The sequence below is a fragment of the Phocoena sinus genome, chromosome 8, assembly GCF_008692025.1.
Source record: "Phocoena sinus isolate mPhoSin1 chromosome 8, mPhoSin1.pri, whole genome shotgun sequence".
Lineage (NCBI taxonomy): Eukaryota > Metazoa > Chordata > Mammalia > Artiodactyla > Phocoenidae > Phocoena > Phocoena sinus.
The window spans coordinates 99,413,452-99,428,179 of NC_045770.1; the positions used below are offsets into that span (position 1 = coordinate 99,413,452).

At 45.6% G+C, this 14,728-nt stretch overlaps 1 protein-coding gene and 1 non-coding gene across 2 annotated transcripts in view; both read right to left on the reverse strand.

Moving 5' to 3' along the window:
• OSBP (oxysterol binding protein) overlaps positions 1-14,325 on the reverse strand; it is a 34,379-nt gene extending 20,054 nt beyond the window's left edge. Inside the window, exons 1-3 of the mRNA XM_032640057.1 lie at positions 13,753-14,325; positions 7,280-7,488; positions 4,408-4,658 (exon numbers count right to left, since the gene is read on the reverse strand). Of these exons, the coding sequence (XP_032495948.1) occupies positions 4,408-4,658; positions 7,280-7,488; positions 13,753-14,117 (825 nt within the window). The 5' untranslated portion in view covers positions 14,118-14,325. The remainder of the gene's footprint in view (positions 1-4,407; positions 4,659-7,279; positions 7,489-13,752) is intronic.
• On the reverse strand, positions 6,554-6,695 carry LOC116758887. The gene has a single exon (XR_004351273.1). It is a non-coding gene; the product is annotated as a small nucleolar RNA SNORA48 (small nucleolar RNA).
• Positions 14,326-14,728: the final 403 nt, after the last annotated feature.

Consider the following 14,728-nt stretch of genomic DNA (forward strand, 5'->3'; position numbering starts at 1 on the left):
AGAAAGAGTCAATATAGGTCACCTCAACTCAGCTAGTCAGAGATTCCCCTCAGGCCTCTGTAAGCCCAGTAAGTAACCTTATTCTGGGAACCTGAACTAGCAAATCACAATGAAAGGCCTTCCCTGTTATTCCACAGTATCAGGGACAGCCAGCTCCATGACACAGTCAAGGTCAACTCCAGAAAAAAGTATTGAATGTGGTTATCGTAGTTCTTTCATATTTTCCTGGTCATGAGGACCAAACAACAAATGCCAAGTGAGCAACAAACCTAGACAAAGTATTTGTGCAACATCACAAAGGGCAGCTATGTGAACTGCTCCGAAGAAGCAACCTATTGACTAAAAGGTGAGGAAAAGCATGGGATAAGCATGTATTGCTTTCAATACATTGAGTTTCAACTAAACTCAAGTCACCTAAAACTGAGGAATTCAGACACTGAGAACAGAGAGTCTGCAGTGAATTAAACCAAATATGGGGAAAGTTAATTGGTTTTTATTTTGGTCACTAAGATAATAACTGATCTTAAAAATTAGAAGCCTACCTGATGAATCGAAGAAGGAATCTAGAGACAAAACACAAACCTGACCATATTAGTCCCTTCACTGGCTCCCCATCGACATTAGGACCAAATCCTAACTACTGGTCATGGACATAAATGGCCCTTGTATCCTCCTGTCCAGGCAGCTGGACCCACCCCTGCACCCTGCCATGGAGCCACCCTGAACTGCTCACCCTTTCTCAGACATGCAGATTTCTTTCAGGCCTGCCCATCGGAGCACGTGCTATTTGCTTGGCCCAGAATGCCTTCCTATCCCCTTTCTCTGCTTGGCCAAGTCCTCTTCATTCTTTAAGATCTATGGCAAATGTTACCTCTTCTGTGACACCCCCCCCCAACCCCCATCTCATAAGTGGCCAGTCTCTCCTCTACTTTCCACAGCACTTTGCACATATTTCTATTTTACAGCATCCACAGCAGTATCGTGACTTTCTCTCCAGATGGATTATGAGCCACTTGAAGACACCATTTATAGCTTATTCACATACTTATCTCCAGCTCCTAACTGAGCTGCTTTGTACATAGTGGGAGCCTGATACAGTTTGCTTAATAAATAAATGAAGGAAGGGAGCAATGTAAGCTTAAAAGTCTATACCCTGTTAAAGAGAAACTAATAGGTAAATAGAACATCTACTCCCACGGTTTCAACCTTTGCCTATGGGCTGATGCCTACTAAATCATAATTCCAGCTCTGCGCTCAGGGAGCTACAGACCAGACTATCCAATTGCCTACTCAATGGCTCAAAGTAATCTCAGAATCAGTGGGTCCCATATGAACTCACCACGTTCCCTTTCTGACTCTGCATCTCCATCCCAAGAACAGTTCCAGGGCCCTTCCACCTGCCCAAGCCAGAAAACTAAGAGGGATCCTTGATTCTTAGTCTTCTTCCCTCCCCACATCCAATGATCAAATCCTACTGATTTTTCTTCGATATTTCTGGACTCTGTACATTTCTTTTGTTCCTCCACACTCAGAAGCAGTATAGAGGACATACTCTGGAATTGTCACAGCTCCATCCTACTATCTAACTATGGAATTTTTAGCAAGTTACTCATCTTCCTCATCTGTAAACAAAGAATGACAACAGTAGCTATCTCAAAAGTTGTTGCTTAACATGTAAAGCACTTAGACCAGGCTCACAGTAATCATTCAATAAGGTGTTATCTATTAAGAGTTAAGCCTGCATCAAAATCGGTCTTATCCTCTTCTAATCCACTACTACCAAGCCCATTTAGTAGGATCTGCACACAGCCCCCCACCCCCCATACTTAACTCCTCTTCAGCCTTATCTCTAGCTACTTCCTTGCTTGGGTAACAGTCAACTGCAAGTGGTTCCCAGACTTTGGGGGAGAGGGAGGGATCCACACACACCACACCTGGATCAACTCTCTTCCCTCACTTCCTCTGAAGAACAGGGGTCACAACTCAAAGTTAGTGAGAGAAGATTATATGCCAGGCACTTTACTGAACACTCGACATCCATTATCTAAGAAAAGCCTCTCCACACCCTGAGAGCAGCTACCAGGATCATCACCATTTACAGAAAAGGAACTGGGGTCACCGAGGGACTAGGGTGCCCCAGGTCACAGAGATGGGAACTGGGGCAGTTGGACTTCAGGACCCCAAACTCTTTGTTGCCTTTTCTTCATAAGAAGACTCTCTTGGGTCTTTCAGAATTTATCTGGGGGGTTACCTTCTCAGATCCTCCTGGTCTGAGCTAGACAATCCCACGGTACTACAGCACAGCAGCCTGTGCTCACATCTCTCCTGGCACGCAGCACACTCCATAATGATCTGTTCACTTCTCTGGCCCCTCACTGGACAGTAATCTCCCTGAGGGCAGGGACCACAGCCACATTAGTTTTACATCCCCAGCACAGTGCCTAGAACACAGAAGGTGCTCAACAGGTGGTCACTGCATTAGCAAATGCATACACTAACAGTGTCAAATGTGCTCCCCTGCTTAGACTCACTCTGATAATAAGAAAAGCTAGATCCTAAGCAAGCAAGCAACTGAGTGAAATGAGTGCATTCTTCCTTTGCTATAACACTGCCTGTTTAGAGATGTGATGTGCTAGCATGTCAGTTTTAAGGCCTTGCCATCATCCCCTAAAAGGTACAAAGGAAATAACACAGGGCTAAAAAATGCATTTCCTGCAGTAACTGGCTATAAAAGGGGCAAAGACAGTGCACCCAGGGAGAACAGAATGAGAACTGACACAAACTCTGGATACCTAGAACTCAGGGAAAAAGAACTGTCGCCAGGAACGAAGATAAGCATATTTTCAAGAGAAAAGTCCAAAATAAAGTTCCAGTTTTATGAGACATGTTTAAATCAAGAGGTGTTTTATTTAGCAAATTTTTCCTATCAGAGTAGGAAAAAAATTGTCATGGAGCAGGGTGTTCACCTGACATGGATAAAAGGTTAACAGATGGTTGTGTCCTGAGCTGTTCTATTTCAAAAGTGTATTTATTTACTACTGATTAAATGACCTGTATGATTTATGAGGTTTTCCTGATCACAGGAGGACCAGAAAAACAGGCACACAGGCACCAAGAAGTACGAGAGTTTGGAAAGAGAGCACACGACCCAACATCAGAAACACAAGTGCCAGTGCTGGTCTGCAGAATGGTGCTGGGAGACACTGATCTGCCTGCAGTCCTTAAGGGGACAAAATAATTTCTCTCCTCTACTTCGTGGGAGTCGGAGCACTGAAGAGTGTTCAACGCTTCAGAAAATGACATGAAAGTAAAAGTTACTACAACTTTCTATTAAGAAACAAAGGGGTTTTAAATGCAAAAAAACAAATTTTCCCTTGGTCATAGGAAAAGACCTTCGATCTCTAAGAGCCACGTGGACACAACTAATTCTAAGCAGATGCCTTATTATCACTCCTCCAACAAGGAAAAATCTGACCCTAGTGAGTAAGTTCATCCCATTTGATTAGATAGGAAAACAAAAACACCCGCACAAGCCCCTCCTGAAAGAGCAGTGTTCTCACGTGCCATATGAAGCATCCTCTCGTGTTCCTATGCGGAAGCTGACGAACCTGCCGGGTGACGATCAGTCGCCAGCAGAGGAAGAAGGGCGCTATTTAAACTGTGCACTCACTCCATACCTATCACCCAGTATCGGACACACGTCACCAACGTCAGTGGCACGTTGGGTTTACCTGGAGCCCTGCACCCAAGCAGCCAAAGTATTCCCTAAAGCAACGACAGCACCCGAGCTAGGAGTCATAAGGAGGCAGAAGCACTGGCCCCTTCTTTTGAAAAGAAAAGTACCCAAAGTTGAATATTTTGTCTTACCCAGAATTACCCCTCAAATCCAAGACTCAAGATGGGACTAACCAGGATTACAAGGTTCTCACTAGTACTTAATCCAGCTCCCACTTACCACACTGTAGGCCAGGTGCGTTACCAAAGTAGGGGTCAGACTCCAACCAAAATCTCACAGATCGTGGAAGTGGAAAGGGCCCATGAAGATCTTTTAGTTCCAATAGATAAAGTTAGAGAAAAATAGATAGATAGGTAGATACATACATAGATAGAACCACAACCCAGAGAGGTGAAGGGACTCAACTAACATCACCATCAGATGCCCTGCTGGTGGCAGACGCAGGGCTGGAGCAGTGTCCTCCTGACCATTCAAGCAGAGCGGGAATGTCATTCCATCTGTGCACCCTGTTCCATTTCATGCAACAAAAAAAATGTAACTCAAATCCCTTGAACGATTAAGCAGGACCTAACGTCCTACGCTTTACCAACTACAATTTTCCAGCATTTGGGGAGAATTACATTTCAAAGAGGGAAAGAAGCAAAAAGCAAGGCAGACATGTGCGCGCTTACGTTGATCATGGCGTTGGACGTTATCCTGAAGAGCGTGGCCCGCTCGTTGACCTGTTTGATCTTCTCGTTGCTCTCGGCCGGCAGCCGCAGGGACTCCAGCTCGCTGAGTGAGCGCTGCAGTGCCGTGCCGTGCTTGGCGATCAGGTCGTTGCATGTGCTCAGGTCCTCCACTTTGCTGGACAGGGTCCGCAGGGTGTTCTGCAGCTCGGTCTTGTCGGTTTGTGAGACGGACTCTTCATCTCCTGACTCATCTGTACGGGCGGAAAGGTGAGTGATAGGACTCCAAGCCCAGGGCTGAGAGTCGGAACCCTACCCACTCTGCCCACAACCAAACTGACACTCCTCAGGCTGTGCGTTCTGACCGACTGAGAGCTCACCATTGCCAGACGATTCGCCTACAGGCGGTCCACAGCCCACCTGTGTCACAAACAGCTGGGGTACTACTACTTTTTTTTTCCTGGGGCAGACAACAATAAGCAATTTTTCTGCTCACGCTTTTTTTCCTTCTAGTTTTATTGACATATAATTGACATATAGCACTGCTACAAGTTTAAGGTGTACAGCATATACACCTTACATATATTGTGAAATGGTTAAAATAAGTTAACCTCCATCATCTCATATAGATACAAAAAGAAGGTTTTTTTCCCTTGTGATGAGACTTTTAGGATCTACTCTCTTAACAACTTTCAAATACACCAAACGGCAGTGTTAACTACAGTCATCATGTTGTATTTTCATCCCCAGGACTTATTTATCTTATAACTGGAAGCTTGTACCTTTCTTTTTTAATCTGTTTTTTTAAATCTGTTGTTTTTTTTTTTTCTTTTTTTTGGCTGTGTTGGGTCTTCGTTGCTGTGAGTGGGCTCTCTCTAGTTGCGGCGAGCGGGGGCTACTCTTCGTTGCGGTGCGTGGGCTTCTCGTTGCGGTGGCTTCCCTTGTTGCAGAGCACAGGCTCTAGGCGCGCAGGCTTCAGTAGTTGCAGCACGTGGGCTCGGTAGTTGTGGAGCACAGGCTTAGTTGCTCCGCGGCACGTGGGATCTTCCTGGACCAGGGATTGAACGCGTGTCCCCTTCATTGGCAGGCGGATTCTTAACCACTGCGCCACCAGAGAAGTGTCTGGAAGCTTGTACTTTTTGACCACCCTCCTCCATCCCCTCATGTCCCAACCCTGGGGTTCTTCTTAAAGGTGCAGTCTCTAGCCCCACCCCCAGAAAAACCTTGATTTGGCTGGTGTGAGGCAAGGTCCAGGAATCTGTATTTCGAATAAGCTGTCTGGGTAACTCTGATGCACATTGAGGTTTGCGAACCAGTGACCCAGAGGACAGGATGGAGAAGCTATATGGCTCTTGGGGCTGGGAATGAATTATTGAGCCTTTTAACCCTAGCTTGAGGGTCCCAATCCAGTCACACTGATTATTAGTGCAAATCCACTATCATCTGTTGGGTGATCAGTGGGCCTGTATGACATGGGTTGAGAACTGCAGTCTAGATGCTCTCTGTAAACCATGTCCACATCATCAAAAGACTCATCAACTTATCTTTTCTAAAGGAGAACTCAGGAACTTCAGGATGAGCTCATCTGACACTAAAGCCACCCCTGCACTGAAAGCTGTGCAAGGTCTTCTGTTAAATGACTTTCAAATAATAAGTCAAGCAGAGAGCTGTGTTGTGCCTCTTGCTATCAGTTTTGTCCTTAACACTCTGTAACTGCAAAGTTCTTTTCCAGCAATGTCACTTCCTTTGGGGGAGGTAAAATCAGCACTAAAATCAAAACAAAAGAAACAAGGAAGGACCTGCCCTATCTGTTAGGCAAACAGGCAGGGCCAGAGTCAAAATATAACCTGTTACCCGGAAATTTACAAAGCAGTAAACTTTCCTTTCGTTGCTTAAGAGATATTAAACACAGCATGGGAAAGAACAAGGGATAAGAAACACAAGAGATGAACAAAAGTTAGCAGGTAAGCATCTTGGTCAGCTCTAAGTGAACAAGCTCAGAATGACTAAACTATCAACAACTGCAGGGAAATCCTACCATTTTCCTTTAAGAAAAATCAAAACATAATTAGATTGTTCTTTTTAGTGAGACTATGGTAGCAAAATAAAGATTTTTCACAGAAAATAGCACATATAATTATTATTTTTTTAATGTGCCTCAAGCATGAAACAGCTCTGGCCACCAGCCCAGGCACCAAGCTGGGCTGAACAAAGGGCTGGGCACTCCTCTGCCCAGGCTGATATAAGAGCAGCACCACCCATCAGGTGTCTCTTTGTCCACTGCCAGGGGGTTTCACATACAATGTTTCTGGCCATCTACGAAGACTGTCGGTTTCAATTCAACCAGAAAAGAGTTAAGTAAGAAGATGTCAGGAGAAAAGAAAAAAGTAAGGACAGATCCAAAGTGTGAGTTGTAATAATCCTGACTGATTTATCAATAAAATAATTATTTCTCAAAATTTTAAGGTAGTCAGTTGGCATTAAGAGCCAAAAGGATAACTGATATGCTCCTAAGACAGAGTTTCCCAATCTGAACAACTCTGGCATTTGGGGCCAGCTACCTCTCTGCTGTGGGGCTGCCCTGTGCACTGGCAGGAGGTTTAGCAGCATCTCTGGCCTCTGCTCCCTAGATGCCATTAGCACCACCAATGCTCAGCCTTCGCCAAACGTCCCCTTTGGGGCAGAATTGCCCCCAGCTGAAAACCAGCACTCCAGGAGAAATTCTGCCTGGTGAGCAGAAGCCTGAGACATCCAGGAGATAGCTGCTAATTAAATTAGGGACAATGAGGGACATTACAATGAGGGACAAAATAAGATTTGCGCATAAGAGGGGCAAACAGAATGCTCCCCAGACACAATATTCTTTGCTCCCTACCTGATTCTGCCAGCATCTTCACAGCCTTGGCCTTGGCCAGTTCTAGGGCTGTGACCCAGCGCTGCCGCTCTACTTCTGAGCTCGCCTTCAGATGGTAGGTCTGGGCACCCCCATTGGAAATGATGAAGTTGCAGGAGTCCTCCACTGTGATGTTGGCTGTGGCGAGGTTGATGGTACCACGGCAGGTATGTCTCATTTCTGCCTTTGACCTGCAATAACGAGCCAAAGACAAGCTAAGTAGAAAGTTGATGCGTGGTTTATCCTTCATCACATTCCATTTCATAACTCTAAGCCTTTCGAAAATACAGCAGTCTTAGGAACTAGCAAGTTCTAATATTTCCCTCAAATGGCTCCCTAAAATTCAAAAAACAATCAGTAGGGATTTCCTTTCAGAGCCTGTAAGCTTTTATTGCTCTGCTGCTGTCCCTCTCACCCTTAGCTCTTAAAAAATAGGCTTCACTGACGGATAACTGCATACGGTATTAACCCAACAATTTAAAGAGTACAATTTAGTGAGTTTTGACAAATGTATACAATTGCGCTACCACCTCCACAATCAAGATGTAGAACATTCCCATCACCCCAGAAAGTTCCCTCATGCCCTTTTGCAGTCAGGAATTACCTTTTACTTAGCAAGACATAATTATGAAATAGTGCTTTATAAACTCATGCAACAAAATTCTGTAAAACAATCTTATTCTCTAAGAGAAAGAATAGCTCCATTTTACATGTATTGAACAACCCATTCCCCCAACTATAACTCAGCCCAAGTGAAATTCTCATATTACTCTTAACTATCTTGCAGAAGTGTAAGGCACCCTTAGACGCTTAGAATATTAAACACTGACTACAGCTCAAATGATATGAAATAGGAATAACTAGCTTTCTGTGGGAGTAAAGAAAGAATAATCATTAAAGAATCACCAGGGGGTATAATCTTTCTGGAATATATTCTTTCCTAAGGTCCACTGACCTCTATTGGTGGGAACTCCTAAGCCATCCTATTAATAGCTAGGAGAGATTCAGCAAATCTGTTCTCAGAGGACTGGGTATAAAAATTTTCCCCATTTCTACTGACTGACAGTTCTATTAATAGACTAACTTTTGAACTTTACAGCACTGGTTGGTGACAACAAGCTGGAGACCTGGCATAAAAGATCAAGCTGCTAACACAACTGAGAGTACAGGGCAAACTGTGCTAATTTCCCCCACCCGCTGATTATGCCCAGGGACCTGCATGTTGAGACTGCAGTTTTTCCCTGACCAACTTGGAACATAAAGAGGTCAAAGTCCTTTGCCAACTGCCACAGTGCAAAGCAGAGCCGTTTCTCTTTCACGAGTGCCAAATGGCCAAACATACCTGGCACGTCCAGAATTCCTGCATGCCAGAGATGACACACACTCCATCTCTGGAAACTAAGATTTGGTGGCTTTGAGAAAGTCTGTGTGCTGTGTTTAGGAAGACAGATTTGCTATCGTTCGGTTTGTCCCATGAAACTGGTTTTTCTTCCTCAGATGATGCACAAATGAGCAGTATGGGATGGCCGGGGCGGGGGGAGGGGGGTACGGATCCTCAATAAACCAGGCCATCTTCCATCGCGCCCGCACCTGCCACACTGTAACGTGAATCCCTGGTTTTTCTATTCTTACCTCCCCTCCCCCGCCCCCAAGCTTCAGTTACATTATGAATAATGCAGGCTGAATTACAGACCCGCAGCTGACAGGCCAGCTCACCCTTGCTTTCTACTCCAAAGGTGTTGCTTGGACCGTCTACCACACTCCTCACAACGTGTTGGTATATTCCACAAGCCACTTCCTAGGAATCTCTTCTGCTTGGGTCATCTTCATGAACTAAAGAAGTTTCTCAAATCACATAACGTCTGCAGCAGTTTTTAAAATACCAAAGAACTCTGGAAGTAGGGCGGGCTGAACTTCGGAGCTCTTGGGTTCAAGCAGGTACATCTATGCTTATAAATGGTGAGTGCAGAAGCGAGAAAGACCTGCTTTTCAGAGTGCAAGATAAGTTCTTTAGGCACCTCAGTATTAGGTGGTATTTTCTGGTTAGTAAGGTCTTCCCTGAAAAGGCCAGCCGAAATAGTAACTCAGTCTCTAGAGGCTAGCCAGGAAAACTAATACTATGAGCTTGTCATGATGTGTCTAGGAGAGCTGGGGTTCTACATATGGTTTTAAGTAACCGGAGATCTGTGTAACTTTGTGAGGAAGAACAGGATAGGTAAAAAGAAGGCTTGCCAAAGCCTATTAGGACAGTTCATCAGAGCATGGGTCTAGGAAGTACTCAGCTAAAAAGAAAACAGTATTTTGTAAAAGGCATATACAAGATACGATTGGTTTTGGAGGCATGAAAAGCAGGAGGAAAGACGAGTTGGCTAACTAAGGAGATGGGGACCCAAAGAACCTGTTCGAAAGAATAAACTACCAATTCGTTGATAGGAAGTACTTCAATGTGATTTTGAGGGTAGTGCGTAGATTTGATAACTTTGGATCCTGTTGCTTGGTTGGTGTGTGGGTGGAACCATCTTAGCTGGCAAGGACAGGCCCGTGGTATATTTCCCAATATGTGGTTTGATATGTTTTGGAAGTAGTTTTAGCTGTAGTCAGACAGGTACCACTAGCTACTGTAAGAGAGAAGTGAAAAGGGGTTACAAGTACTTAAAAGACAGCAACATATAGGTTATTACTGTCCAACCAAGATCAATACTGATCAAGACTGGTACTGATCAAAGACTCAACTGGGCTAGAAAGTAGATTTGATCAGGAACTTGGATGAGGAAAAATGACCACACATTAAGGCCTTCAGCCGACACACAACTTTTGAAAATGGGGAATCAGTGTTAACAGTGACTTACAAGCCGAGTTAGGACATGAATCAATTGAACATCAGAATGATGGCCAGTGTAACAGGAAAACATGAAGCTGAGTAGGGGAAAAACTTTGGAGCAGACTAAAATTTTAGATTTGTGATTTAACCTTAAACTAACTGATAGTCCTGGATGAGTAATTAGAAAGGGTTAAAATGAAAATCAACTCTGAATATAATAATGCAAATGATATACATAAGCCAAAGCAATCCTGAGAAAGAAAAACAGAGCTGGAGGAATCAGGCTCCCTGACTTCAGACTATACTATGGAGCTACAGTGATAAAGACAGTATGGTACTGGCACAAAAACAGAAATACAGATCAATGGAACAGGATCGAAAGCCCAGAGGTAAAACCACACACATATGGTCACCTTATCTTTGATAAAGGAGACAAGAATATACAATGGAGAAAGGACAGCCTCTTCAATAAGTGGTGCTGGGAAAACTGGACAGCTACATGTAAAAGAATGAAATTAGAACACTCCCTAACAGCATACACAAAAATAAACTCAAAATGGATTAAAGACCTAAATGTAAGGCCAGACACTATAAAACTCTTACAGGAAAACATTGGCAGAACACTGTACGACATACATCACAACAAGATCCTTTTTGACCCACCTCCTAGAGAAATGGAAATAAAAACAAAAATAAACAAATGGGACCTAATGCAACTTAAAAGCTTTTGCACAGCAAAGGAAACCATAAACAAGGCAAAAAAACAACCCTCAGAATGGGAGAAAATATTTGCAAACGAAGCAACTGACAAAGGATTAATCTCCAAAATATACAAGCAACTCACGTAGCTCAATATCAAGAAAACAAACAGTGCAATCCAAAAATGGGCGGAAGACCTAAACAGACATTTCTCCAAAGACATACAGACTGCCAAAAAACACATGAAAGGATGCTCAACATCACCAATCATTAGAGAAATGCATATCAAAACCACAATGAGGGGGCTTCCCTGGTGGCGCAGTGGTTGAGAGTCCGCCTGCCGATGCAGGGGACACGGGTTCGTGCCCCGTTCCAGGAAGATCCCACATGCCGCGGAGCGGCTGGGCCCGTGAGCCATGGCCGCTGAGCCTGTGCGTCCGGAGCCTGGGCTCCGCAACGGGAGAGGCCACAACAGTGAGAAGCCCGCATACTGCAAAAACAAAAACAAAAACAAAAACAAAAAAACCACAATGAGGTATCACCTCAGAGCAGTCAGAATGGCCATCGTCAAAAAATCTACAAACAATAAATGCTGGAGAGGGTGTGGAGAAAAGGGAACACTCTTACACTGTTGGTGGGAATGTAAATTGATATAGCCACCATGGAGAACAGTATGGAGGTTCCTTAAAAAACTAAAAATAGAACTACCATACGACCCAGCAATCCCACTACTGGGCATATACCCTGAGAAAACCATAACTCAAAAAGAGTCATGTACCACAATGTTCACTGCAGCACTATTTACAACAGCCAGGACGTGGAAGCAACCTAAGTGTCCATCGACAGATAAATGGATAAAGAAGATGTGGCACATATATACAATGGAATATTAGCTATAAAAATAAACGAAATTGAGTTATCTGTAGTGAGGTGGATGGACCTAGAGACTGTCATCCAGAGTGAAGTAAGAAAGAGAAAAAGAAATACCCTGTGCCAACACATATATATGGAATCTAAAAAAAATTGTTCTGATGAACTTAGCGGGAGGACAGGAATAAAGACGCAGACATAGAGAATGGACTTGACACAGGGAGGGGGAAGGGTAAGCTGGGACGAAGTGAGAAAGTAGCACTGACATATATAGACCACCAAATGTAAAAGATAGCTAGTGGGAAGCAGCTGCATAGCACAGGGAGATCAGCTCGGTGCTTTGTGACCACCTAGAGGGGTGGGAGGGAGATGCAAGACGGAGGGGATATGGGGATATTTGTATACGTATAGCTGATTCACTTTGTTATACAGCAGAAACTAACACAACATTGTAAAGCAATTATACTCCAAAAAAGATGGTAAAAAAAAAAAAAGAAACGTAATACACAAGTGTTCACAATTAATGTGGCTTAAGCAGTGAGGATGTGCTAAGGTATTTTCCACTGTTAGAGACCAGATAAGCCTGTGTTCCTACTTCAACAACCTCCAACTCCCATCATTTTTTTTTTTTTTTTTTAGAAACTGTTTATTCTCCATCAATCCAACTCCCATCTTCAATTTCCTCTCAAAATTCTTTAAGAGCCAATACAATGGAGTTGGTGGAAAAGAGATTCGTTCACCCAAACCCTCCTGGTGGCAAAGTGACTACTGGCAGAGGAAAAGAAATATAGAGTGAGCCGTTCTTAACAACACTGTTTTGGGGCCCAAATAGAATGGTCTTTATAAAAAGATTTCACTTAGAAATGCCATTATATTAAGCAAAATCTCCCTTAAAGGGAACTTCTATACATTTTGTATAAAATATACACAGTATCATGATCTATAAATGTACTAGCTATGGATAAGTAGTTATCTCTATATCTGACTGATCCATGTAACACTAACCTGGGTTTTAGGTTGTGTTGGTGTGAAAAGAATTAGTTTCAAATCCTGACTCAAGACCTTGGGAAAGTTGCCCAAGCTAAGTCTCCATTTCCTCATTGGTAAGATGGGAATATCTCCTAACTTCCAGATTGTTTGGGGGAGTCAAAGAATACCGTATGTTAAACACCCATCCAAACTGTCCAGCACTCAGGAAATGTTTATGTCCTGTCTCCAAATCCAGTGTCCTAACCTCTCTATCTATAGTAACATGAGTAGCCAAAAGCATGTTATGTTGTGGGAAGATTGTGGGTCACCGTAAAAATATATTGAACATCCCAAAACAAGCATTTTTGAACAGAAGTAGTCATACAAAAGACATGGACTCTTCTCTTAATGAAACTTAAACCTCACTGACCAGAGAGATCCCAGAAATACTGGATGGAACACTTAATGATTCCCACGGGAGGACGTGGGGCAAGCAAAAAGAAACACTGGAGTGCACTTCTCCATTCTGGTCTGTCCAGAAGGCGAAAGCCTAGGCAAATCTTGGAGAGATAAAGAGAGGGGACAGATACGGAGGCCACCCTACGCGTGGTGTCCTTGTGCCCGAATGTGGAGAGAGCAAAGGCGGGTACATCAAGGGCTGCTAATAACCTTGAATTCTGGAGACTAGGCACAGAGAGCTAAGCCTTGGGAGTTTTTACAGTAAGTTCCTTGCGAGCGGTGCCTGGACTTTGCCCTCCCATATGTGTCTCTTAAACATCTACAACAGCGCCTTCCTTGCAGAATTAATCACTGCACCGATGCGCTGTTGGAAACACAATGGAAGAGTAGATGCTCTCCGAACAACTGGAAGGGCCAGGACCGAGGGGAAGGTATGGCACCAAGGGTGGATCACCCAGGTGGAGCGGTAAGTCCTGGGGCGTTCACCTTCGTGATGGTGGACTCGTGTCGCGGGCTGTCAAAGAGCGCAAGTGAGGAAAAGGGGCCTGGGGCGACCTTGGCTGCTGCGCGGGCTGGAGAGGGTAACGGCACAGGGGCTGTGGGCTGCAGTGGGGGACGGCGCCCCGGAAGCAGTTACCTGTAGTAGCTCAGGAGCCCGTTGCTCAGCACGAACCACCGCCGCTGGTAGCCTTTGATATAATTGGTCCATTTGAAGAGCCAGCCCTCGCGAGCCGAGCCCGAACCCCCAGCGCCCGAGCCCCCCGCCGGCGGCGCAGGAGCCGAGCCCGCCGCCGCCACTCCCCCGGCCCCGGGGCCCGGGCCGCCCGCAGCCACCGCGGCCACCGTGCCCGGGGCGATCCCGGAGCTCGGCCCCGAGTCTCCGCGGCCGCCGGCGCCGCCTCCTCCCACCATGGGGGGACCGGCGCCGCCGCCGCCGCCGCCCGGGGCCGCAATGGCTGCCGGGCCCGGGCCCACTACTCCTCTCAGCTCCGTCGCCGCCATGAGCCGCCGCCGCCCGGAGATACAGGACCGGAACCGCCTACGAGAGCCGCCGTCGCCGCCCGGAGGGCCCCACTCAGCTAGCACATCAGCCGCCGCCGCGCAGCGTCCCCGCCCAGCCAGGCCGGCCGCGGGGAGGAGGGCTCTGCCGCCGGGAAGGAGGAAGTCGATTGGTGACGCTGAGTGTCACTTGCGGAAGACCCCTCGGACATTGGCATTTCTCTTGGGCCTGTCATTCCACCAGCGCCCAGTGAGAGCCCGTGGTGGGACGCTTCCGCCAGGCACGCCGTTGATTGGTGCAGGTGAAGGCCAATCAGACTCATGAAAAGCTCATTGGTGCTTTCCCGAAGTCTCCGGCGCTCAGGGAGGACTCTAGAATGCAGACTACCCAGCCAGTGTGATTGTCGATTGGCTAGTATTCCTGCCACTCATTTTAGTTTATGCCTCCGTCACCGCCACGTCACCCCCTCCCATCACTTTTCTCCTCGCCCCTCTTCCGCCCTTACGGATTGGTGGTTCGTATCAGCTGCTCAACCTTTTCTACCATTTGCAGAAAGAGTTGAGGGGAAAGGAGAGGAGTGTAGGCTCCACAGCCTCACTTTCATTTTTTATTG